The sequence below is a fragment of the Gossypium arboreum genome, chromosome 1 (assembly GCF_025698485.1).
Source record: "Gossypium arboreum isolate Shixiya-1 chromosome 1, ASM2569848v2, whole genome shotgun sequence".
Lineage (NCBI taxonomy): Eukaryota > Viridiplantae > Streptophyta > Magnoliopsida > Malvales > Malvaceae > Gossypium > Gossypium arboreum.
The window spans coordinates 63,301,275-63,324,157 of NC_069070.1; the positions used below are offsets into that span (position 1 = coordinate 63,301,275).

A 22,883-nucleotide genomic window follows, 5' to 3' on the forward strand; every position below is an offset into this window, starting at 1 on the left:
TCCATCTTTTTCATGGTGTGCCGAAAATTCAAAGGGCTCCATAGCTAGGGTTTTCAACATTTCAAGCTTGACAGTAAGTGTTCCATAGCCCCATTTTTTATGTTCTTTATATTTTTGAGATCCTTGGAGCATGTTCTAGCCATTTCTACCCTTATTTTAAGCTAGGTTTCATGCTCAAAAACTTACCCATGTGTGACATGTTTTTATTTTGGTGTTTAATGGAGGAATATGAAAGTTTGATGTATAATAAACATATTTTGTCAAGTGGTTCTCCATGAAAACACCTAAAAAGGGACCAAGTTGTACAAGATGTAAAAGTGGGTAGTAGAAAAGTGAAATAAAGGAAAATGTGGGCTGTTATAGGCTAGATTATAGCTCGGCTAGGCTTGAGAAATCAAGGGAATGCATTTATTTCATTATACAAGCCTAGGGACTAAAACATAAAAATGTGTAAAGTTAGGGGTAAAAAGGTAAATTTACCATAGAGTAAGTTTACAGGCTGAAATTGAAGAATGTGCTGAATTAATAATTTAATTTGTTTATATAGACTTAGAAAGACCAATTCCAGAAGTAGAACATATAAAACAAAGGGTTTTGGAATAGTCGGAATCCAAACCCGAGACATCATTCAGGTAAGTTCATGTAACCTGATTGGATGTTTATGCATGTTGACTTTAATTGTTGTGTTGAATTGAATGTGAAATGCATAAATAACGAATTGTATAAAAATGACCATCATTTTGAAATTGACTGAAAATGGGTTAGAATCCGTTTGAATATGGAATTCCGACGGATAAGTCACTTCTAACAAGAAATGGGATCCTGCATGTGTTGCAGAAAGGATTTAGCCCAGACAGGTAATCCGTTTATCTCATTATGGAAAGAATTTAGCCCGGACAGGTAATCTTGAAACGAGCTTATCGAGTATATGTTTTAATTAGGATTTAGCTTGGACTGGTAATCCTAGTTAACTAGATTTAGCTTGGATTGGTAATCCAGATTAGACTCTATGGGAATTCTTTGTCTTATAACGGATTTAACCTAGACTCGTAATCCGCCAAAGCCCTTATAGTACATGATACAACTAGAATTTAACTTGGACTGGTAATTCTTCTTTAGGAAATGCGACTCAAAAGTGTATCAAATAGGGCAATCTTGTTTTGGGTATAAAAGAACTATTCATTTTGATATAATGGCATGTATAGGGTAACTTATCTTTTTGGTTATATGTGTCATTTAAATTAGCCAAGTGTAATGGCTCATGATGGTTGATGAATCAATTTGTATATGGCCATGAGATTGGTTCATATTGTACTATTGGGTTGTAACCCTTATTAATCATGTATGCATGCAATGGGTTCATATTGATGTGGTTGCTTGTGAATGATGGGTGTAAGGTATAGCATGTTTATTTGGTGAATGATTCATGAACAATAAGTATGGCCACAATAATGTTATAAATGTGTAAAGTTGGAAAGAAGAATATAAAAACCTAGAGGTTATGAATTGGTATGAAAAGCTTAAGAAATGCCTGTAAAAATTGAGATAGTGCATGGAGGCATTAGGGGCATAATTTAATCATGGATTTGGATATTGGAGTAAATTAAATGTGTTTTATCGTATGCTGAGAATATGTATAAATGAGTGAGTCTTAAAGGGTGACAAAAAGGCTTGGAAAATAGCCTAGAATTTGTCCACATGGGCATGTGTCTAGGCCGTGTGTGACACACAAACTGCCCCATGGGCGTGATGTTCGGCCTTGTGTCCCCTGCACCTTAATTTTACAAGTCAAAATGCCTAGTAGTAAACACATGGGTAAGACACGGGCGTGTGTCTTAGCCGTGTGAGAGACACGGCCTAACCACATAGGCATGTACTCTGGCCATGTAAAGTCGGCACCATTTTATGAAAAATCATTTAATTTTATTTGGCCACACGGCCTAGCCACATGGGCGTGTGACACGGCCGTGTGACCTTATTTTGGTGCTGACGTCATAGTCAGAGAGTTACAGGGCCTGAGGACACTGGCGTGTCAAGAGCACGTGGGTGTGTTCCCTTTCTCACACGAGCATGTGACTCTATATTTAAGAAAATTTCCCAAGTTATTCTAAGTTTCTGGTTTGGTCCTGAATTAATTCCAATGTGTGTTTTGGACCTCGTAGGTCCATACAAGGGACGTTTTGTATATGTTTGAATGACTTTTGAATTGAAAGAAATTTTATAGCGCGATTTTATATGAACATTTGTATGTATATTCAGAAATGCCTTGTACCCTATCCCAGCCTCAGGCATGGGTAAGGGGTGTTACAAAATCATTTTACTGGTAAGATTTTTGAGGACGAAAATTGTAACACCCTAAATTCGACCTGGATGTTATGGCCGAATCTGGCGATGCCACATTGAAGTGTTTTCCATAAGACATGATAAAGTTTGAAAAGCCGAATGTTTATTTAGCCTCTTTGTGTGATCTAGAAAATAATTTTAAAACTTGCGTCACTATTAAAAAGTATTTACTTTAAAATGTTATTAATTTCAAAACCTCGTTTATCATGAAAGCTTCTGAAACGGTTTTGCGTATTCATGGTATTTTGGTAAATCATGCATATCTTTTATAAACCCGCATCCTACCACTAGCATGTATAAATCATAATAAAATAATAAAAATCCAAATTAAAGAATAAAACTTAAAGAGGCCTTTTACATAATAATACCTAAATAAAACTATTTATAAGTTAAAAGATAAATTTGGAAGCGTAAGCTATTGTGTGTCCACCTCCGAGTCCCTCACAGCATCGATCCACATAAATTTTTCCTGTACAGTTAATATAGTTGGGTAAGTTTATGAAAAATCAGTGTGTAATCCCATAATAACAAAAAGATAGACATACAGAAAGCGAATACATTCTGGGCCTAAGGCCATATCAGTAACAGTAGCAATCTGGGCCTTAGCCCATTTCAGTAATAGTAATCAGTGCAGTAACCATGATCAATGCAGTAACATTAATTAGTGCAGTATGCAAACAGAAAATCCTACCCAATCCAGCCTCTACACACCATCTCCGTACCAAACCTACTCACCATGTGGGGATAAAATCGACCCACCCGGCCCTACACACCAAGTAGCACCGATTACGACACTAAAATAGTGGAACATGGCATGCTCAAATGCAGTCATACACATCGTGGAACAAATCTATCATTTTACCTTACCAAGGTATTACAGTCATTTTACCCTACAGGGGTATTTTGGTCATTCTACCCTATGAGGGTATCTCAATCATTTTACCCTATGAGGATATTTCAGTCATTTTATCACATAAGGGAAAAATCATCATTTTATCACATAAGGGCAAAATTGTCATTTTATCACCTAAAGGCAAAATCGTCATTTTATCACATGAGGGTAAAATCGTCATTTTATCATATTAGGGCAAAATTTTCATTTTATCACCTAAGGGCAAAATTGTCATTTTATCACATGAGGGCAAAATCGTCACTTTATCACATGAGGGAAAAATCGTCATTTTATCACATGAGGGCAAAATCATCATTTTATCACATGAGGGTTCAGGTACGCTTACTTACCCAATAGAAGGTCACAGTCGTCTCAGGCGACCCATGCAACCTTAACAATCAAACAGTAAAAATAGGCCCAAAGCCCATAATGCGGGCCAATGTGGGCCTACACGCCCGTGTGGCCCACGAAGCCCAAAAATGGCCTTGACTATGCAAACTACACAATTTAGCTCAAAAATCTCCACGCGTCTGTGTGATTTACCCGTGTGGGCCCACGAGCCCATGAGGCCCACACGGCCCATTTCGGCCCAACATGGCCCAAAATGGCCTAAGTCCATAGTATCGCCCATGGTGGCCCCTCGAAATTCAGTACCCACGTTTATGCATTTGGGGTTACCACACGAGCGATCACACGCCCATGTGGCATCAACTGGTCTTATTTTCCAGCTTTTGCCAATTTACGGAAATGGCAGTGTTTTACACACTTGTTTACAAAAACACGCACGTAACCCCTTGAGCATTCCAAACATTGATCCAAACCACAACCATTCCATTATTCTCAAGGTAAATAAATTAATACTACTCCTTTCCATAATACTAATCCAAAAGATCAATTGTCACATATCTTGTTCCGAACCCCCAAGCCTCTACATACCTAAACCGTTGATCAAGAATGATCTTTCCCTCTTCTTCGGTTATTATTTGCATACCAACCAAATCTATTAACCTTGATCATACTGTTCACACAACCATTTGAACCAAGCATAAACCACTTACCGAATCGTAAATCCGTCTCTAGAGAAGGGAAGTAGTCGTTCTATGTCCACAATGATCACCCCATGCGACAGAGACAAAGGCTTAGCACAAACCACCCCTAGCAAGCATCGGTAGTAAGGAATACATTAGATGGGGACTATCAACATGATAGATAAACAAAAAGGAAAGAATAACGATGTGCACTTAAAACAAGAGCCAGACTTACCCAAGCAAAACCGGTGAAAAGAATGACCACAGAAATGACAAATAGCAACAAAGGGAAAGTCGACACAGTGAGGATAAGAGAGGCAGGAGTATTCGGCCATGTATTATGATTGAGAGAGAGAAGATAAGAAGAGAATCGATCAAGTAGTAAGAGTTAAAAGCCGAAGAATATGAGAGAGGGGAGTAGAGGAAACATTCGACCAAGAAGAACAATAAACAACAAAAAAGTGCCTGACCGAAGGGTAGAGGAAAAGAGCAAAAGTGCCAGAAGAAAAGAGAGAGGAGCAGAGAATAAGAAAAGACATAAAATGAAATGCCCAAAGCCGTAAGATAGAGAGGGAGAGAAAAGCAATATTGGCCATCCAAAACCCAAAGTGAAAGGAACCCCCAAACAATTGATAGGAACCAAAAATGAGGAGAGGGAGAACCAAAATCGAATTCTTCTTGTGCCAATATTCAAATTCGGCACCAACTCCCTCCCACTTCAAATCCCCTTGATTTCCTTCTAAAATCCCTCCTCATATCTCTCTTCAACTCCCTTCTACAATCCCTCCATGACCAATTCAAACTCTCTGCAGTGTTTCAATCAAACACTACTACCTCCCATAACCAACAGTAAAAATAATCTCTATTTGCACAAGCAGGATTCGAACCTCAGACCACTAACACATTCCACACGCTACTATCCACTAAACTAGAAGGCTCTTTATGTCATACTTTACCAAAATAAACTTATAACCCTACTTGCCAAACTTAAGGGTTTTATCCTCATAAACCAAAATTTTGTAGAAGCTAGGGCTTGAACCCATGAATTCCCAGACACTTCTAGAGCACTCAACCACTAAGCCAAACACACAATTGTGTCACTTCCTTGTACAGTTAAATATTTATGAGTAGCTTCCCAACTGCTCCCTCGCTCAAGACCTAATACTTCTAGGCCCAAATTTGGGGCGTTACAAAAATCCCTAAAAGGGAGGAGAGTTGTAATAGCCCATTTTTCAGTGAAATCAAAACAATGGTTTCGGGACCACTAATCTGATCCAAAAATATAATTTATTTTTATTTTATTATATGGTCTGTAATATGGTAGATATGTCGGTGAAGATTTTGGTATGAAAATTTTACCGATTAAGTATTTAATTACGAGAAGGAAAAGTATGTAGATTCTTGGTGACTCATCCTCGAAAAATTTAGAAAAGGTTAAGAACTAAATTGAAATTTGAAATAATTAAATTAATTAAAAGATGATAAAAGAAAATATCATCATATTATTGTCATTTTCAACCTAAAATTTTATGGAAACCCTAGGAGAGAGAGGGGAAACTTTCAAAGCCTAATTGGGTAAGTTCTCTTGTCCTGTTTTTAGTAATTTTGGTACTTTTGGAACCAAGATAGCTCAATCTCTCTATTTGAGGGATTAATTTGAAAAATTATCAAGGTATGAAAATGGGTCATTGATGTATTATGCTGGAAATTAGAAATTTATGGTAGAAAATGAAAGATCATTGATAGAAAAACAACTTTTACAAAGTGATTTTTTATGGAAACATGATTTAGGGACTAAAATGAAAAGTTGTAAAATTTAATGAAAAATTCTAAAATTTTATAAATACATGTGCTGAAAAATTTGTAATGGGGCTTTGGTCAGGCTTGGAATAGGGAGTAATTTGCACAAGTTTCATTTTCCGAGCCTAGGGACAAAATCAGAATTTTTAGGGGTAAAATGGTAATTATACCTAGGACATAAATTGAGTCTATTTAAATATGAAATGTGTGAAATTGATGGTTAAATTAATTTATGTAGATCTGGACAACACTAATTCAAGGTTAGATTGAGGAAAAGAAAAGATTTCGGATTAGTAGACTTTATACGTGAACAAGTGTCAAGGTAAGTTCGTGTAACTTAATCCAGCATGTAATTATGTTAATTTAAATGTTGTGTTTGTATGTAATGTGATTGATGTTGATGTGCTTTACTTGTATGCTATGATGAAAATTTGATACATGCTTGGAATGGTGATAAAGAGGTTAAGTCCCGATTGAATGTTGAATTCCGATGATTATATGTGATTTCCCGAAATTAATAAAGTCCTACATTTTTTGCGAACGGGATTTAGCTCGGACGAGTAGTCCCATTGACCTTGTTATAGAAAGGGTTTAACCTGGATGAGTAATCCTGATATAATATCTCTCGAGCATACATTATGATTAGGGTTTAGCCTGGACTGCTAATCCTAATCGAGCTCTCTGAGCATACGTTATATAAAAGATTTAGCCTAGACGGGTAATCCTGTTATACGATATATGGCTCGAGAGAGAGTTTCATGGTTAAGTGCCCTAAGGGGTACCATTGAATAAGGAATTGATGGATTATTGAATCGTACACTTCGAGTGTACTATTTGAGCATCCATCGAAATTCAATGATTCAACGAACATAAAACTCTTGACATGGCATGAAAATTTTGTGATGAATTGATAATGACTTGAAAGAGTATTGCTTGATGAGATCATCTATTTTACTTGATTAATATGAATATTTTGGTGACTAACATGTTTGGTGGGATGTATGTGATTAGGCAATTTAGCCAAATGGATGGAAACATAACATTGTATGCCTAGATTTTAATAAACAAGATTGGTAAGTTTAGTTTCCGTTACACGAACTTATTAAGCATCTAATACTTACTCCATTTTATTTTCCCCTGTTTTATAGTGCTCGGAAGCTCATGAGGGTTGGAGACCACTAGAGCATCGTACACTATCAACTAGTCATTTTCGGTATACTTAGTAGAAATCATTTTGGTATAATGGCATGTATAAGGCAACTTGGCCAATAGTATTTTGTAACCTAGCTATTGGAATGGCTAGTGATGGTTCATTTTGGTATGACTAAGTAGATTATTATGATATATATATACACGCGTTAAGTTGAGTATATGTTATCAAAGGTTGTTATTGCCTAAGTTAATCCAAGGTAAGTTTATAACCACCTATGCATGCAATGGTATGCCTTGTTGAATGAACAAGTTTGTTTAATTTGAATGCTTGGAATGGCTTATATTGGTTGTGTGTTTCAAGTGCAAGTCTTGGGTGAATTTTTGGGTAAGAAATGAAGCTAGGAATGGCTTCATTTTGTCCACACGGGCATGTGTCTAGACCTTGTGTGACACACGGCCTAGTAACATGGGCAAGTGGTTAGGCCGTGTGTGCCCTGCACCTTAATTTTAAGAAACATAATGCTCAGAATTTGGCACACAGATAGAGACACAAGCATATGCCTTGGCCATGTGAAACTTGCACCTAATTTCAAATTGAATTAATTGACCACACGACTTAGCACACGAGCGTGTGGCAAGGCCATGTGTGCAAGTCAGAGAGTTACACGGGGTCGAACACAGCCTCTAACACACCGGCTTGTGAGCCCTGCACCTTGGAAAAATTTTGTAATTTCGTGAAAAATTCTTAGAAGTCCCGATTAACTCCCGATTCGATTCTAATGTTCGTATTGGGCCTCGAGGGCCCGATCAAGGGACATTTTGGATTATCTCAGTAAATGAATAGTAATTTATGTAGATTTATGGAAAAATATTCTAAATGTTTCAGTAATGCTCCGAAACCCTATTTTGACGACGAGTATGGGTTAGGGGTGTTACATCTCATCCCTAACTCATGCTAACCAAATTTATTATGAACCCATATCAACTCATACAAATCATCATTTCATAATTTAACCATGATATTTTACTACTTTTACAGATAAGTCCTTAAATGACATTTTCATCAAAAATCACTTTACAAAACTTGTTTATTTATCTACAAGGACTCATAATTTTTCATTCAACTTTAAGAATCATACAAAAAAATTCATGGCCAAACCCTAACTATTTAACAGTTTTGCAAATTAGTTGTAACATCCTTAACCCATATTCATTGCCGGAATAGGGTTACGATGCATTATCAGACTTATCACTTAAACAATCTTACATTTCTTATATATTTCTCATATCCAAACCAAATTTATTCAAATTCAATCATATAGTCCCTAACACAAGCCCTCAAGGCCCAAAACAAGCATTAAAAACAATTCAGGACTAAATTGAGATCTTAAGGAAATTTTGGCAAAACATTGAAAATTTTTAAAGTGCAGGGGACACACGCCCGTGTGGCCAGGCTATGTGTCTCACACGGCCAAAAGGCACGCTCGTGTCACAGGCCGTGTGGATATTCGAAATGAGATCACATGGTCGTGTCCTAGCCCGTGTCCGACCCCATGTAACTCACTGACTTAGGTCACAAGGCCAACAACACGCCTCTATGACTATCCCGTGTACCTTCAAAATGACCTCACATGCTTGAGTGCCAAGCCGAGTGCTAGGCCATGTGAAGCTAATGACTTGGTTTCTAAACAAATATCAAGGGACACATGGCCATGTCACCTGGCCATGTGTCACATACGGCAGAGATACACACTTGTGTCTCTGCCCATGTAGACGAAAATAGACCATTTTCCAAGCCTTATTTCTCACCCAAAGTGATACTAACCTACACTTACCAATTAACATATGACCAAATCATCAATAAGCATTCAAATCCATCTCAACCAAGTCCAAATCATGCAATACCAATACCAACAACCATAACGCTCATAAACATCACAATTTGCCATTTGAAAACATACCAATATCACTTTCAATAATTCACTTAAATGGGTAATTTCATATATGCATTATCTTGCCTATTACTTAGCATGCTAATACATTCTCAATTTCAACCATTTGCTACCTTTAATACCAATTCACAACAAGGCATTCACATAGTAATTATAAACCAAATATCAAAAGGCCATTTACACATATTTACATAACCAAGTATACCAAAATAAGCCGAATCACATGGCTACACATATAACCAAAACAACATGAGACATTTAGGCCACATTAGCCAAAACACCTATACATGCCATTTAACCAATATGCACAAAGTTCAAAAGTACCAAAACAACAGATGGATAGTGCGGTGAGATCTCCAACAACTTCCAATCCGAGCAAGTTTTGAAATCACTATAAAACACGAAAAAGTAAACAGAGCAAGCTATTATGCTTAATAAGCTCGTATAGCATAAAACTCAACTTACCATATAAACACAATTTAAGTAATCAAACATATCATAATATAACTCATTTTTGATCCACAAACCTATCACATATTCATTCATAAGTCTTATAGATTCAATTCTCATATGCTTCACGTACATACCTATACTAGTTCATATTTAATTCACCTACTTCCGTAACATTACTATGCCTGTTGAACCATTTGGAATAGTATCGGATACTCAGGTATCTCACACACTAAGTGCCAAAACATGGTCAAAACCATCTCTATCTCTGTGTTTGCTCACACAAGCTGACAGTCAAGACGTAACTACACGGCGCTACTCACACAAGCTAATGAGTAACCGTAAGACATGCCTGAAAACTCAGCCAAGGGTAGAACGTACGGGACCAGCACCCAAAATATCGTATCCCCTAATGACATGTCATTTATATCCTATCTATTCCTAAGGTTCAAACGGGATTCATACATTACCGATAACTTGTCGAAAATTTCTGTGGTGTGGTATCATCACATTTATATCAATTAAGCATTCAAGAATTTATAATTCAATGCTTATTAAACATATGAACTTACCTTGAATTAGTACAGAGAAAGTCAACCGATCAATCCACTACTTTATTTTTTCCCCCAATCTAATTCTGAACATGGCTTTTCTTGATCTATATATAATCAAATTTAACCACTTTAATATTTACTCTATTCAATTGATCCAATTTCATTTTAACCTTATCATTATTTTATTAAATTTAACCACAAAGATGGTGACTTTGTTTTTAATTATTTTACTTAGTTTATTTTATTAAATTACACTTTTAACCTTCTCATTAAACCATTAAAATCACTTAATTAATGTCCATATTTTTCCACTCATATTAAAAATGGTACCACATAAGTACATCTACTTAAAGTTCTATAGCTATTAGACACTTTTAACTAATAGAACACAACTTTTACATTTTATGCGATTTAGTCTTTTTTATCAAATTAAGCAAGCAATTGATAAATTTTCTTAACGAAATTTTTATACAATCATACTATCATGCTGTAGACCTCAAAATAATAATAAAATAAATATTTTCACATCGGATTTGTGGTCTCAGAACCACTATTCCGATTTCACTAAAAACAGGCTGTTACATTAGTTCCCAGGCTAGCTAGATTAAGCTACAATGATCCCAAAAACATAAAAATCTTTAAAATGGGGCTTGAAAACTCACCATGCACACAACCCTAGCTCAACCGAAAGCTCTCTCTCCTCCAGTGGCCAAAATCAATTTTGGTTCATCAAATGAAGAAGATGAACACTTTGTTTTAATTAATTTAATATTTATTTACTCATTTACCTTTTTACCCTTTAAAAACTTTAATAATTTCAATAAAACCATGTAATGGATGTCCACTATCCACATAAATGGTCTAATTACCATTTAAACCCACTTACATTTAAATTTCATAATAATTAGACTACTTTAACTTATAGAACTCTACTTTTGTACCTTTTACGATTTAGACCTTTTTAAAAAATTAAGCATGCAAACGTCAAAATTTCTTAACAAAATTTTTACACGGTACTACTAACATACCGTAGACATTAAAATAATAATAAAATAAAAATTTTCTCATTGGATTTGTGGTCCCAAAACCACTATTTTATTTCACTGAAAATGGGTTGTTACAATTTTAAAAAGAAATCAATATTTACTAATAAATCCTATTATATATACACATTACATACATTGATAACAGATGAATTCAAGAAGCAATATTACATAAACCATAAAATGATCACATAATTGAAGAAGCCATATTACATAATCCATTCAATGGCTCCAAAAACCAAGAATACTCATTATCAACTTTTTTACAACTACTGCTAGTATAAATTGAATACCCAACAACCATTACAAGATTCTTAAGCTTGGCATACATATAGTACTTAATGGGCCCCTCATCAAGGTTCCTATAATTTCTCAGCATCCTATAGTGATGCTCATATAGTGAAAACCTATGCCAAGGAAATAAATGAAACAAGGAGTGGATGTAACTTGTAATAGTAGTAAAGCCTGTTAGCCAAGGATTTGATCATTCCAAACAAGTTAAAACGAAGAAACTTTATACCTTTTGGTTCTTTTGATATTATCTGATTCAATATCAAAGTCACCTCTTGGATAGGCATTGAAGGACTTAGAACTATTTGACCCAAATGGATAATTAGTCATGATAATAGAAATCTAGCTGAAAAGCTTCAGATTTATGTCAACAAAACATACCCAGACAGGCAATTCAACAGATTATCGATTAAAGATCATGACTTTGGGTATTCAATTCAACAAAGGCAAAACATAAACTACTGGAAAAGGAAAGATCCTGATCATCAAAGTTCAACTTCTAGTTTACATCCTAGACATGAATTTAAGGCAGATAAACAAAATGGGGTTTTAATTTACATGAAAAATAAGATCAAAGCAGAGGTAGAAAAGGTAAACTCATTGAAAGCCTAACAGAATAGAAATTCAGATCCAATATTTTAGAGATTTTGTTTATTAAAAAAAAAACCAGAGATGATGGCGAAGGGAAGAAGACTAACAGCAATTGCTGATAATTGATCGGAGCCTCGCTGTTCCCACAATCGCTGGGATGCACAGTGGGAGATGTGCGCATTTCTTTGGAAAGCTCTGCCTTTAACATCGACTTCTCCATATTTTCCACTACACGCAAATTCGCCACACACAAAATCCAAAAATAGAGAGTCTTCTATACATTTTATGCAAAACCCAAGAAGATCTCTTGCTATTGTTTCCAGAATGATGAGCATAGGTGGGGGGAGATTTTCGTTTGAAAAAAAAAAGCTATTAGGAGAGGCATTGAATAGGCATTCAGAGCCCGACCCTCTGAATAGATATGCAGTGTTTATGCGTAATAGAGCCTGCACGACATAACAATTCAGCAGTCAAATTTCAACCAAACAAATGTTTCACTGTAGCGCATGGAATAGGGACGGAATGGAATGGCCATTTTGTCGAACCAAACACGCCCTTATTATTTTAAGTTTTATTTCATTTTAATAAAGTTTGCAATTTAATTTAGTTCGCAGAATTTGTCATGTTTGATTTTTAGATAAGTCTTGTGTTTTGTTATTTATGTTTATGCGTGTGCTAATTATCACATGGTGTCTTGTTTGTGTCATTTGTCCATATATGTTGAATATGTGCATATGTGCGTATATGCGTGTGTGTGTCTCCAAATAAGTTTATATGTATTTCATGTGTGAGAGTCTAGCGTCTAGTTCTGGTTCTAATGTCTTAGTCGAATGTAAGTGTTGCAAAAATTTGATGTCTATTTATATGTGTGCAGGTGGTTGTTCGAATGGACAAATGCATGGCTCTTCAAAGACCTTCATTAAACTGAATTCATGCACAAAGGATATGTGGTGCATATGACTATTCGTGTGAAGGGCCAAATTTATGCTTCATGCATTTCTTAGGATGGAAGGATTCATAACCTTCATTGTAGATACATGGACGGTGACAAAAATGGGAAGAAAGTGGCTGATCATTGTACTCATGCATGGAGGATTTCATGAACAACATTCAAGGAAGTCAAACCACAATTAATTCGGCTAATGTTCCAACACAAACATGCACCGAAATTAGGGGATGAACCAGCTAAATGCATGTTGCCTATTCATCATCCCAAGACGCATTAAAGCTTCAAATCAAAGGAGATGCATGTCCCATTCATCTATCATTCGGCCAAGGGGAATGAAGGAAGATTAAATGCCGATCATTCACGGAATTTAAGCTTTCTTCTTGACTAAGCATTCATGAACAGATTTGGGAAAGGAATGTGACTATTCGGCTTATGCAAGCATCCACCATGATTCAAGAGCTGAAATTATCACTTTGTGTGTGAACATGTTAAATGCTAATGTGAACACCTAGATGCCGAATTTGATTAGTCATCTTAGAGTCCTATAAATACTTACGAAATTGTCATTTGTAAGGTTAGAACTTTATTAACCAAATTTTTTAATATAAACTTTATTTTGTGATAATTTTTTCCTGGGTTCTTTATTGAACTAAAAACTAAAATAATGAAACTTTTCAAGTTTGTGGCGTCCAATTTTCTTATCACTCCATTCACCATTCTGGAGTGTGGCGACTTCGTTTATACTAAAGTTCTAGTAGGTTCGAGAGTTAACCGGTCTTTGCTTTAATATAGCTAGGTTCTTAGCTACAACTACTACGGGTCGAGGTTTCTATTTGTTGAACCATTTCAAGATGATCCAATTCCTTCGAGTAATTTTCCGAACAACCCAAGCTCGGGAAGTCGCATTAGAACCCAAGACTAAATGACAAAACCACTAATATTTAACCATCTAATCAAAGAAACTAATATATTAAAAATTAGAAAATGCCCCCTATATAATGTGTTTTCACTCTCTCTCCAAAATTAACATACTTCTCTAAATATCTCAGCCTAAGACCCTAATTTCATTTTTTAAAACTGACTTTTTCTTATCAAATTTAGCCGCATTATATTTATTTCAAAAACTAGATAATAAATTCATAAAAAAAACTAATAAGGCAAACTCATATTGAAAGATGAATAAACGATTATTTGCCCTTCTTTTATAAAGTCAACAGATTAACATGTTCTTTAGATAATCATAATTGTTTAATATGTTGGTTAATCCCATCTCTTCAATAATTAACTAGCTTCTAATCTTACATCTATTTCATGTGATTTTAAATATTTAATATTTAATTAATATTTTAATATTATATTTTAATTACAGTAATTAATGTAAATTAATATTTTTATTTTAATTTTTGAATATAATTAAAATATATTAATTTATCGATTCAGATATTATAATTGATTTTTTGTTTAGTTATAATAGAAATTTTTCAAGTCATAATTATAGCATTTTTAACATATTCAACATAGAATATAGTTTTACTTATATAATTAATGCAAAATAATATTATTCAAAACAATAGTGTGTTAACGTAATTAACTATAATATTAATTAAGTTATAATTAAGATACTTAAAATTATATTTAAATAATAACTTTATTTTACATCAATAAAACTTTCCCAGCTTTTTTTTATCGTAAAATTTTTAACTAATAATTGTAATTTAAATTTTAATTATCACAAATTTTTCCAATGATTCTATAAATATTAGTTGAATAAAATGCCTTACTAATGCATCTCTTTATATCTAAATCTTAGTTTAATTTGTATATAAGTACAACACTAATTAAGTGATATTTAAAACAATAAATTTAATTAAATATGGATACAAAATCTAAGTGATAATAACTGTAAAAAAACAACATACATAATTAGATAGATTACTTTTGTTATTATCATATAATAACTAATAATAACTGTAATATCTATGTTATTATTGTTATTTTAATTTATCCAATTATATTCAATAAAATAGTTAACTAATATCACTTTTCTATTTTCCAATAATACTTAGTAATATATTAATGGATTTTTATTTTATGTTAATTTAATAATATAATGAACAATAGGAAGAATTCTTATATGTTAAACTCATGCTTTTATATAAATTATAGATATATAAAACAATATGATTATCTAATATATTAAATATGATATATCAATTATATGTTATTAATTAACCGTGCATAATATAATATATTATCATTTTTAAAATATCATCTCATTATTTAACCTTTAAAATTTTTAAAATATTTAATTTTAATTTTAAAAATTATATTTCAATTTAGAATTAATAAAATTATCTTAAAACTTAAAATATAAAGTTAACCTTTTAAATACTTTAATACATTTAACTTTGATTGTTTTAAAATTACATATATTTCAAATTTATGATTTAAATCATAAATCTTAAAAGATATCTAATTATTACATTTCAAATTTCAAAATCATCTTTTTACTTATTTAAAAATAAAATATAAAATTTAGAAATATTATTCTTAGGAACGAAAAAAATTAACAGGTATAAAAGTAGAGTAGTATAATCAATAGAACTAATGTTTCCCCACATATTTGAAGAGTTCATTAAACTAAAAGTAAGAGAATGTTTTTTAAAATTCGTGGTCAGTGTCTACTTTTTAATGAGTCTACCGAACGTGAAGGATTAATTACTAGGCTTGCCTTAATGAATACTTCAAAAAACCTCCTAAAAGTATGAGTCTACAAAACGTGAAGGATTAATCATTAGGCTTGCCCTAATGAATTACTTTGGCCTGGCAACAACGGTAGAATGCTTCAAAATGTATAGAATAACAATTCACCTTTCTTGGTGATATCAAGGTTGGAGTGTTAGGGAATAGCAAGAGCTTTTTTTTTTTACTAAACGACCCAAAGTAATAACAAAGATTGGCCATGGAAGAGTAAGTATAAGGCAGCTTCTTCTCCCCACACCAAATGGGAGATAACGGAAGTCATGACCATTGGCACACATAGAAGTGATTACGGAGTACATTGTTCTTTTGTTTTATGATTTAGATCATTAGACATGTATTTGTTCTGTTACTCTAATAAATTATTTTACTTATAGTAATTTTATAAACTCGAATTTATTTGGTGTCTAATTTAATCGCATTGGAGCATGCTTTTGGTTCCTTTTAACTTGTTTGGTTTATATACAAACTAATAAATTGTTATTTGATAATTTATGATAACCTAAGGAAAATATGATTAGTTTTTATTTGGTTTTTTATGTTTTATAATTTTTCTGTTTACTTTTTATGTGTCCACTTAAATTTGATCTCAGGATTTTGGTATAGGAAGGAAAATAGTATATGCCTTGCAAACACTTGGAGCTGTATTTGATGTGCGAACAAGTCCATTATATACATTCAGGTGAGGACTTGGTAGAGATGCCCGAGATTTGAGATAACTGAGAAAAGGAAAAAAAAGAAATGAAAGAGAGGGGGAAGAGATGCTTGCAGCGCTGAGATGAAATGAACGGGTATTGAAACCTTAAATATGTTCCTCATGAGGATTATAAAGGGTTGAATAACAAAACTATTCGGGTTATTTCTTATTTAAACACTCCAATGCTTTGATATGTAATTTATGAAATGATTTTTATTATTCAATTTAACCCGAGATAGCTTAAGTTTTTATAATAAAATCCAAGGTCAAGTTTTGAATTTATTTAATTTGTTTCATGATTTGATTTTAAATTCTATCCAATTTGGTCCTAGTGGTTTCTTTAAAGATTTTTACCTTATAACTTTCTCTTCTTTTTTTTTTTTTTTTGAAATATTTTTTACTTTTTAACTTTTCATTTATTCGGCAGCACAGGTCTTGATGAACACATGTTCTTTTGCCATTAATTTGTTTTGGTTATTTATTCTCTTTTTATTTTATTATCGATTTTTTTTTTACAAAGGGTACGAGAGTGGTCGACCTTAAATAATTAATCCTCATGACCGAGCGATAATGTATATTTTGAAAAATAAATTTTATTTCAATCAAGCCTTGCAAAAAGCTTACATATATTAAATTCATGAGACGAAAATTATCAAATTTTTAATATATTTGTATATTTTAAAAACTATAAATGAATAAATAATAAACTTAAATTAGGTTTATTAATTAAGTTATTAATAAATAAGATTTAAACTTTTTATTTCTTGTATAGTTTGTAAACATATTATTAGACAAAATAAATTTAATAGATTTTGTAAACACGCTTTTATCCCTGTTCAGTCTATAAAATTGTATATAACATATAATAATCTAAGACATTCTTTTATCAAATAAAATATTGCATTACAAAATATAAAAAATCATAAATTTATTTGTAATATTAATTATAAAATTAAATTTATACAAAATTATAAAATACTTTTATTATATTTTAATTGATATATATATATGTAATACAACCAAATCCGTATATGGCCAGGTAAAAAGTTGGTATTATCTCGCTATGAAATCAATTTTGATTGTAAGAAAAAATCTATTATATTTTGTAATAAATATTTTTCATACTATATTTGTTTGAATAAAACAATTTTTGAAAAAAAATATTTCCGGAAAATTTGCCGTACAAAATACTTCGAGCAAAATCGATCAAAAAAAAAAAAACAATGTTTCAAAAAAATCGATTTATACGTTTTCTAATAGTTTATATGAAATCATTAAAAGAACCTAGTTAAAAACACAGTACCAATGTTTGAACCTTAATCATGAAGATAAACAAAGAAGCCTCATCCAAAGATAAATATATCTTTGTTTAAATTTTTTTTCTCACCCAGATCATTGGGGTCACATAATTTTGTATACCTAGTACAGCTGGAAATGGATTATAAAGTAAAATTTCCAATAAATCAAAATCATAACCCAACTTCCCCCTACTTGTACTGGCTTCATTACCAACAAACTCATCTAAAAAAAGTAGGTAGCATTATATTAGGACTAACAATTCAGTATCAGGCATTTGTTTAAACTCTTTCAATAAAATCAGAAACATGTGAGGCCAAAGAACTACCACAATAATACCAATCATAACACATTTTGGTTTCTCCAACCTTTGAACAAAACAAATGTGAGTTTGTCACTGGCTACTACCACGAGTTTGCATCCTCTTCCTTTCAAACTCCAGCTGGAAAAAAAATTTAACTTAAATAAATGATAAAGGAATCATATTACCAGAAAAAAAATATCAAAGTCCCTTAGAGCTTTTTACCACTTTTCTCACTCGTTCATTGGCTGCAGGAGTTCCTCCACTAACAGACTCGGGGAGATATGGACTGCTCACACGCACCTCATTCATTACAACAATGACAGTCTTGTCCCAGCGAACAGGTAGCCTGATCATATGCATTTATGTTATCGTAATATGCGTTAAGTTTTCAACATGATTTATACAGAGCAATAAATTAATGAACTTCAAAGAAGCCCATAGAGACAAATTAGAACCTCCAAAATTCAGTCAATAGACAGAGCCAGAGATCAAGAATGAATCTTAAAAATGCTTCTACCTTTTGGTGGGGAAGGAAAGCAGTTAAAAAGCAAATAGCTCCACTTTCCAGATCATCCTGATATGTCCAAGGATTAAGGAAGAAAAGAAGATACAGATGAACCTAGGTCACATCTTCGAGAGAACAAAAGCAAATGCTTATGTCACAGCCAACATGTGAGAACTGAGGGCAGTGCCCGTACATGTAACCATAGTGCAGCTGTGCATGCGAGGAAGGCTGGCCGAGTGCTCTGGAAGCCTCCAGGGCACTCTAAGTGGTGCAGGCAGGCCGGCAGGCTCAGGAAGCCTCCAGACTCCTCTTTTGTGATAGATACAGTAGAAACTAATCAACGATGTATAGTATGGAACAGGTCCCCACCTTAGTGGACAAGTGGAACTTGGGATGATTAGACAATGAGAACGTATTCTATTTCCAACTTCCGCTATGTTTCAAACAAATGAGAGATATTTCATTTATTCTTTTCATGGTTCTTCTACCATAGTTAAATTTTTTATGGATGTTTCGGGACAGATTAGGCTAATGTCATAGTTGGGAGACAAAAAGTAACGGAATTTGTTTGTTTTAGGACCAAGACAACAAATAGAGGTATATGCTTTCTGTAGGTCTTTTGGCAGCTACAATGAGAAATAACTGCCATTTTGCAATTGCTTGAATGGCTTTCAGCCAACTTCTCAACAGAATTGGAACCAGCAGATTTATTCTGGAGGGAGTGTAAGGAAGACCAAACTGCAGCGCACCAATGCTAGTGATGGTATTGGAAGGGTGGAAGATTTTTTAGAAAGCTGCTACACAACTTTCCCTGCACATCCACAAAATACCATGGCTGATAGCAACATGGAATGCAAATTAACCTGTCTACAAAATTGCCACGTACTGCTTATGCTTATGAAAACGATTAATGTTCAATTTGGATAGGAGATCTCTTGAATCTAAAACAACATTAACAAGATCCTATAGGGAATACTCTATATGTCAAGAAGGAGGATTTTGTGATTTCTAGTTAGTCTGATCCCACAAATAAGAAGAGTGATTACTGTTGCAATTGCAGATCAGCACTACTTTTATGCCTTCAGTTGTTCATAATCATGAATGGGAAAAGAACAATTATCACTACAGAAATAGAAGAAGGTTCACTCATGGCTTTTGGCCACAGAGATCTACAGAATGTGTGGAAATCTGGAATTCTTTTCCAAGAATCCAAGTATTTGATAGGCTAAATTGAAAGATTCGATAGACTACAATATAGGAAATTGTGTATAGCTGATCGATTCTTTAGAAGAGATTTTAGGTACAGCTTAATTTTTCATGTATGAAAAGGCTGGCCACTCATGCAGCAAATTTCAGAATATAAAGAAAACTTCCATATCTTCATTCCAATTCCTCTTAGAATTCTACATAAATTCTTTATCATCTACTTCACCACATGGAAGTATTATAGCTTAGTCTAAGAGGGTCTGGCCTAGATAAATCTAGAGCATGTATCCTAGCCGTTCACTAAGGGGGTCTGGCCTTTAAATTTAAGGAACCTACCCTCATCTGTAAAATGGTGTAACCCTTGGCTTACATGTCGAGCACCATTAATACAAGCTTATAGCATTCTCCTACACTCTCTCACAGCATATTAGCTATCATATTGCACGTGAAGTGTTTGAATTCAGAACTAGGAATACTAAGGAGTAAGGCATAAGGTGCAGGCCTAAAGTAGCACGATAGCAAAACTAAAGTCCCAGCACATGACACTTGCACAATCCTAGCTCATCTAATTACAGATTCTGACGGTTTTATAATTACCAAAGGTTGATAATTATCAAGGCTTTGGGTTTGTCAATTTCATGAATTATGATTGTGAAAAGATCTCAAAAATATAATGCATCTTAAAAGAACTTGATACAAGCTACCACAGGGCCCTTGCCCCTCTATGTCTATGTTATTTCTTCCTCCTCCGCCTTCCTAAATTAGCTAAGATGCATTAAACATTCATAATTTTAGCACCATCTTAATTATTCATTGAGTAGGGGCATCTTAATAATATTCAACGCATTAATAAAAGTTTTTTAAAAAATTCCTCATTTAACATTGTTCATTTTGATGTCAAATAAAATAAAATAAACTCTGCTTAGTTGCAACATATGAATTGTTAAGTCATTGCATTATAACCTATTAGAAGTCATCACACTTAGAGGTACTTAACATTATACTTCTCTTAAGGACATTTATCATTTCTGCAAGTGAATACTATGGCAGATTATCTAACAGTAAGCACAATGTGGTGAGACACAACAAATGCATCTATTATTTTTACCATCCTGCATTAAATATCCTTCATTAATGCTTTTATCCTGAACCGAGAACTGCTCTTCTACGCTCCTTTCCTACAATTTCAACCAAATTTCTGTCTCCCTGCTAATACTAACCTTTTTTTTTAAAAGGACAACCCTTACGCACAACAATTAACCATCTTTATGCTTTCAAGAGGTTTATATGCATCCCTTAAAACAATATAGAATCAATTTCCTACCTGTATACTTGAGAAAATAACTATAATCTTAACAATCCCTTCAACATTTCCCCAACTCTTAAGAGAGAAAAATAAGAGAAGGAGGAGGAGTAAGAGTCGAAGGACAAGTGAACATACGTTTTAGACAAAGCATCAAAAAGAGTCTGTGCCTCACTGGTAACTCCAACACCAAACCTCTCTGAATCAGCCTCAGCTTGCCTGCAAAAAGCAAATATATATATATATATATATATATCCAACTCAGTGAAATTCTAATAAGACAAAACCCTAGATATGAGGAAATCAGTTACCTAATAGCAGAATCTTCTCTTGCTTGAAGGCTAGTAAGGTCTAAAAAACATTTCTTAACATCAAGAGGATCTTCATCTTGGCGCAATAAAGAGAACTCTTTAATGTGATTAGCCTTCAGCAGCCGAATGTTCCTTCTGGGTCCTGATTCCAAACCCTCCTGAAGTACGAGGATGTTGGAGAGGCGGTCGAAACTGATAATTTGACCTTCAAATTCGTCGCCCAAAGTTGTCTTAATTGAAAGGAAGCAACCCACTGCGAATTCCTCACCTTCCATTCCTTATTTAACCTCTGCTCAGTGCACCTTCACCTTGTTATGCTTGATTTATGAACTTTTTCCTTTTTTATTTGAGGACCAAAACAAGTCAACAATGAGATGGGCCGAAACTTTATTGGTTTCATTGCAGTAGGCCTAATTACATTTACTGTTATCTGCTTCTTCCCATCTTGTCTATATATTTAAGAGCATTTTATCACAAGCAAAACAAAAATAAAAACTTATGCCTCTCAATTTTTATATATTTATTTCTTTAAAGGAATAACTTGTATTAGACAAATTTTAGACATCATTATAACATTATCAAATTATCCATTAAAAGTATCCAAGTATTATCATTCACTCATTTATATCTAATATTTTTATTAATTTAATTTAATTTTAACTAAATTTTAAAATAATAAACAACTTTTTCTTCTTTTACAATTTTAATTATTTTTAATATTTTTCCAAAATTTAATATTTTTATTTTCTTCAACCAATTTTTAAAAATTATTTTTAGCTTCTAGGCAGTTGATGTTTTCTTTTCCATTTTAAATGGTTTTCTATTTCATATATTTTAACTTTTAATCAAATAATGAAGTGGTGGCTATAATTTTTCAACTTTCTACTAAGGGTTTTTTATTTTTTCTTAATTTTCAATTTTTATCTCTTCTTTTAATTTTTAATTATTTATTTTAGATTTTTCAAAAAAAATTAGCTATAGTTCCGACATAATTTTTTTCTAAAATTTTAATTATTTTTATGTCATTTAATTAAAATTAAATTAAATTAGAGAAAATATTATATATAGATAATTGTATAGTACTATTTGTATATTTTAAAATTTGATGATATTATATTATTTTATTGATATCTACAAACTAAATATTTTAAAATGATTTAAATTTAAAGTTAATCTCATTTTTAATATTTTATTATAACATATTTTTAATATTTTATGCTATTTTTATAGAACACTTAATATATTTCCATCACTTTATTTTATAACATCCTTCCCGAATTAAAATCATATGAGAAAAAATATTTTTTTCATGTCATTTGGGTAAAAATCTTTCTTCATTTTCTTCGTCTTTCTTCATCCATCAAGTCAAATAATTTTTTCCAAAATTTATGTTTAAAATTATGAATTTCAAATAAATACTCAAATTTACATATGTCAAATAAAATCTAAATAAATA

At 32.9% G+C, this 22,883-nt stretch overlaps 2 protein-coding genes and 1 long non-coding RNA gene across 5 annotated transcripts; all 3 read right to left on the bottom strand.

Annotated features, from left to right (window-relative positions):
• Positions 1-2,605: 2,605 nt before the first annotated feature.
• Positions 2,606-12,646, bottom strand: LOC108465481 (uncharacterized). 3 transcript variants are annotated; one of them, XM_053028842.1, is made up of 3 exons: positions 12,204-12,571; positions 9,492-9,558; positions 2,606-2,812 (listed from the first exon to the last, which is right to left on the bottom strand). In XM_053028842.1, exons 1-3 carry the CDS (start codon positions 12,314-12,316, stop codon positions 2,759-2,761), a joined length of 234 nt encoding a protein of 77 aa, XP_052884802.1. In that variant the 5' UTR covers positions 12,317-12,571; the 3' UTR covers positions 2,606-2,758. The 3 variants fall into 3 exon arrangements, 2 of the variants coding, with proteins under 2 accessions (XP_052884802.1, XP_052884796.1); XM_053028836.1 differs by having other exon boundaries at positions 9,492-9,589; positions 12,173-12,571; XR_008283306.1 differs by lacking the exon at positions 9,492-9,558 and having other exon boundaries at positions 12,204-12,646.
• Positions 11,231-11,845, bottom strand: LOC128293193 (uncharacterized). Its single transcript, XR_008283307.1, has 2 exons — positions 11,735-11,845; positions 11,231-11,621 (listed from the first exon to the last, which is right to left on the bottom strand). It is a non-coding gene; the product is annotated as an uncharacterized LOC128293193 (long non-coding RNA).
• A 5,185-nt stretch (positions 12,647-17,831) lies between the features above and the next one.
• LOC108465480 (uncharacterized) lies at positions 17,832-21,960 on the bottom strand. The gene is made up of 4 exons (XM_017765805.2): positions 21,428-21,960; positions 21,255-21,335; positions 18,325-18,448; positions 17,832-18,240 (listed from the first exon to the last, which is right to left on the bottom strand). Exons 1-4 carry the CDS (start codon positions 21,700-21,702, stop codon positions 18,193-18,195), a joined length of 528 nt encoding a protein of 175 aa, XP_017621294.1. The 5' UTR covers positions 21,703-21,960; the 3' UTR covers positions 17,832-18,192.
• Between the last annotated feature and the right edge of the window lie 923 nt (positions 21,961-22,883).